Source organism: Cupressus sempervirens, chromosome 7 (assembly GCF_028749045.1).
Source record: "Cupressus sempervirens isolate cs-2001-9-10 chromosome 7, ASM2874904v1, whole genome shotgun sequence".
Taxonomy (NCBI): domain Eukaryota; kingdom Viridiplantae; phylum Streptophyta; class Pinopsida; order Cupressales; family Cupressaceae; genus Cupressus; species Cupressus sempervirens.
This window is the reverse complement of record NC_143124.1, coordinates 221,363,013-221,367,791: the sequence shown is the minus strand read 5'-3', so window position 1 is coordinate 221,367,791 and position 4,779 is coordinate 221,363,013. Positions and strand designations below refer to the sequence as shown.

Below are 4,779 nucleotides of genomic sequence, written 5' to 3'. Positions count from 1 at the left end.
CTATAAAGATAATCCTATAAACACCTAAAAAGTATCCTTGGCCTTAACAAACAAAATAGCTTTAAAAAGTATACCAGTGGCATGGCATGTAGAAGTAGATGTAGTTCAACCTAATCTAATCACAGTGGAGAGTTAGCTGAGAAAAGAAGAGTACATATTAAAAAATGAAACACAGTAAACTTTATATGACTTTGTTTAGTACAAGAAATTGCTGCAACTTTGGTACATTGAACAAAAGCCATCACATGGCAACCACTGCTTTTCATATATTCCCTACCACTTTGCTTTCTCATGTAATGTTCATAGGAAAAGCAGATGTACAAAATGAAGTGATACACACGCTTCATATAATCATGATTTTCCACAACTTGAGTAACATATACTCATCATGGGTGAACAGAATCTTATTAGATTGGTTGCTGTTGAAGCTTCCAACAATTACAAAACGTAGATAAAAATAGATGTATGAAAATCCAATACAAAAGCACGAGCCCTGCAGTCTGGATTTCATATATATGTGAACTCTTGCATTGTAAGAAGTGAAAAATTAACTTTCCATTGAGAATTCAAGAAAACATGGTATTCATAATGATGTTGTGTTGTCCATGACATTTTTTAATGACAGTCAAATTGTAGAATATTGTGGTTTCTTGTTTCTACAAAGGATCGACACTTTCAGGAACCAGCTTAGTCAAATGTACAAATATATATATCAATAAATAGTGAATTTGGAAATGCAGCTAATGTGAAGGTGAGATTATAGACATAAATAGGGAGAATTGTAGCGGGCTTTTGAGAATATGGTTGTTTTCTCTAGAGACTAAATGCATATGTGAATCACTACGTGGTAGATTTCTTTGAATGTATGAAACTCATGTATCAGGTTCCAGAGAGTACAGAAGCATGAGAAATGCAAGCATCCTTCACGTTCAATCTATTAATTAGTCTTGTCCTTAATCAGGTTTGATATATGTTCTGATCAATGTATGTTTATTTTCCATCTTGATAATGAAACATGAAATATGATTATCTGAATGTTGATGAAGAAACACATAACATTCTGATTTTACCTATATTCTGACCAATGTATGTTTATTTTTCTGAATTTGTTTGGTTGTCATCTTAGCTTTGAAATAAACCATGAAATATGTTCGGAATGATTTTCTTACCCTTTTTCTCTATTTCTTTTCTTATTATCTAATTTTGATAAAAGATAATGAAGTATAATTGAAATGTCCAGGAAATAATGAACTATACTGGATAATACTAATGATACATCATTTTGATTTCAGGCTGTACTAATGGAGAACTACTGTTACAACTTTAGGGCCCGTTTGGCCACGGGCATAGGAATGGAGAATAGGCATGTAATATTGGGAATAAGAATGGCTATTCCAATAACAGGTATTTTTTGGAATGGGTATAAGCTCATTTTAGAGGCAAAATGGGAATACAAAAATCGTATTCCAAAATTTTCCATTCCTATTCCATTAACCAAACAGCAAATAAAATTCGTATACCAATTTTTCTATTCCTATTCCATCAACCAAACGGGCCCTTATCGTACAAGCTTTCATGGATATGATTCATAGTTCTTATTATTGGAAGACACTGTGTACCATCTTATTTTCATATTATATGAAATTCTTGTTGTCAAATGCCATCATATCAGCAGATAGAATGATGTGGGCTTAGATTCATTCTAATCATGAAACTCAAAGAACATGTATAGTTCTAATTGAACTGCAAAAATACACTAAAACCAATAGTCTTGAGGTTATTATCAGATCATATCGATTACAGGCTTCTGCAGGCCTGATCATGATCTGTCGCCATTTTCAGTATTGATCAAGATTCTGCAAATCCTCATCTACGTTTAATTGTAAAGAGTGAGATGCCCATTAGATGGACAAAGGGATTGCAGAGAGGGGAATTGAATGTAGCTGGTCCGATCTTACCCTGATTTAATAGCTTATCATAGTTTACAACTGTTTAGTATAAATCTGCAATTGTTTTCTTATTTTCGAAAGCTTTCGCTGAAATATTTTAAGTCTGTATCATACTGTATCTCCAATTATTTTTTCATTCTTTGAAGCTTATACTGTAATGCAGAGATCTTTTTAAGCGAAAATATTGTTTGTTTTAAAAGAAAATTTGGTGTTTCTGATTTATGTATGATTTTTAAGGATGCAATCTTTATAAGTTGGACCGAGGCACCTCGACAAAGCCTTTGATTTTTCTCAACTAGTTTATAGAGGCTGGTATGATCGTTTTCTAATTCATAACAAATCTGTTTGTTAGAATAATTGTGAAACAAAGTTTTCTTATTAGGTATTATCATTATATATTTATAATCTTTCTTAATAGCAAAATGGTGTTAACAAATGAATTAAAAATATTTAATATTAAATAATTAGTTAATATTTTACAATTTTAAAAAAAGTTTTTAAAATAAATTTGTAATATTATTAATGACACTTTCAAGTGGATAAAAATTTGCAATAAGTGTGCTTTCTTCTCTAGAAATCAAAACTCATTTTTATTCCTCTTTGCTTCATCCATATAGATGGACCATTTATATAGTGGGGGTTGGATTGTATTGGTATGATAAATTTATCATTTAGTACTAGTCACAAATAGATCTTAGAAGCCAAAATTTATTTCACTAGATAGATAAAGGTAGTCACATTGAAAGATACCACTAATAATTAAATTCTAGAAGTCCTTAATGAAATTTTGACCAATTTTGATGTTAGTACCACCATCATCTTTCACAGAATAGATAGTTAAAACCAAAGCATTTGTTACAACCCGAATCGATGATTAGATAGTCAATCATGACATATACTAGAAGCCTTCTCAAAAAGGTAATATCTTAATTGAGTCTCCAAAAAAAAGTTGAAATAATTACTAGCTATATACATATTATATATTTATATAATATACATAGAGAAAGCTTAGATATCAAGGTTTTAATTTTTTAAATACTTTTCTCTGTAAATTAAAGCCTTGATATATCTCAACTTTCTCTGTATATATTATATAAATATATAATATGTATATAACTAGTAGCATCTGGAGGGGATGTTAAAAGAATACAATTTTAATATTTATTATATAATATTATATTACTACATAAATTTTATAATATGAATTTGTATAATTCTATTATGTATAAGATAAATTTTTGAATTTGACAAATAGGTCTAGAATTTAATGTAGGTTTGGGGTTGTAGTTGCTTAGTTTAATACTAAAAAATGTCAAGGCTTCTGAGTAGGTTTAGAGTTTGAGTTTATTGATGTTTATAGTTAGGGTTAAAATTAGTTTAGTGTTGAGGATATGGTTTTTAGTTGATTTAGTATTATGTTTAGGATTCATTATCATTTATAGATTTATTAGGTTTAAGGTTATCATTCAATTTGGGTCAACATTTAAGCACTAATAGGGTTCACTTTTCGATAGGGTAATTAATGAAAGGTTTAACATTAAATTGTATTTAAGGTTATTTTGTGGTTAGAGTTTTGTTTGGTTTAGTTTTGGCTCTATCTTTCAATGTACTCTCTCTCTCTCTCTCTCTCTCTCTCTCTCTCTCTCTCTCTCTTTCTCTCTCTCTCTCTCTCTCTCCATCTTACCTTTAATTACATATAACTACCATTCATATCTACCATATCTCCCATTGAGCTCTCTCTTCCACCACCACCATCTCTATCGATTTCAATCCCCAAATTTGTAGCTTTTCAAGATCTATCTCATTTTTTCCCCTCTACCCTCTCTTGATTTCTCTTTGTCAATTTATCCCTTTTTATTCCTTACAATATCTCTTCCTAAGAATAACAATATATCTTTAGCTCATGTTTATAACCCCTCTCTCTCTCTCCCTCTCTCCCTCTCTCTCCCCCTAATGTCTTCCAATTATATCTTCACCTACACATGTCACCACACAATTATTTTCTCTCACTCATATGTCCCATTTTTATTGCCACTATATCATTCCTTCTTTATTTTTATGTTTACCTCTTTTTTATCACCCTCCTCTACTTCTTTGCAACACATGTCCCCTAACACATTTATTGTCTCTCTTTCACACACACACACACACTTGTTCCTCTATTTATTTATTAACTTTATCCTCTCCTCATCTCATCATATGTTCCTCCTTACTTAAGCTCTATTTATCCTCATGTCTCTCCTTATCTCTCTCTTTAATCTCCCTCAGACATACCCCTATAATAATAATAATAATTCCCTCTCTCTATACCTTGCACACACAAAAATATTCATAGCCCTCTCCAAATAGATCTCTCTCTCATCAACATGTGTGTGTATTATAATCCCTAATTATCCTCCTAGATATTTGTCTCCTCTCTCTCCCTCTCCCCCTTGGTGTCTCTACCTCATTTCTCCCCTCTCCTACTGCTCCTGTCATCCCACTCATCTAATCATACATTTATCTTAATTACCATGTATTTATATCTCATCTCTCTCTTCCCCTTATCGTCTTCCTTCTTCCACCAACATATATTTCTATTCCATTCCCTAATTATTCTAGTTCTCTCTCTCTCTCTCTCTCTCTCTCTCTCTCTCTCTCTCTCTCTCTCTCTCTCGTCTCTCTCTCTCTCCTCTTCTCTCTCTCCTCTCTCATCTCTCTCTCTCACACACACACACACACCATTTTTTTTTCTAATCCCAAATTATCTTCCTCCTAAACCTCTATATTATCTCTCCCACTCTCTTGCTTTTGTCCATTGATCATCTCTACCCTCTCAGACTTATCCCCA

At 32.0% G+C, this 4,779-nt stretch overlaps 1 protein-coding gene across 2 annotated transcripts; it reads left to right on the top strand.

Moving 5' to 3' along the window:
- The first annotated feature begins 385 nt into the window (after positions 1-385).
- LOC149546292 (uncharacterized) lies at positions 386-2,002 on the top strand. Of its 2 annotated transcripts, XM_089794561.1 has the most exons (3): positions 386-751; positions 884-961; positions 1,293-2,002. In XM_089794561.1, exons 2-3 carry the CDS (start codon positions 911-913, stop codon positions 1,590-1,592), a joined length of 351 nt encoding a protein of 116 aa, XP_089650687.1. In that variant the 5' UTR covers positions 386-751; positions 884-910; the 3' UTR covers positions 1,593-2,002. The 2 variants fall into 2 exon arrangements, with proteins under 2 accessions (XP_089650687.1, XP_089650686.1); XM_089794560.1 differs by having other exon boundaries at positions 386-961.
- Positions 2,003-4,779: the final 2,777 nt, after the last annotated feature.

Bases quoted from the DNA above. Each gene is read 5' to 3' on its own strand.
- LOC149546292 (XM_089794561.1), top strand. From the start codon at position 911: ATGCAAGCATCCTTCACGTTCAATCTATTAATTAGTCTTGTCCTTAAT. The intron at 962-1,292 runs GTTTGATATATG...TTTTGATTTCAG, and splicing joins TTAGTCTTGTCCTTAATCAG to GCTGTACTAATGGAGAACTA.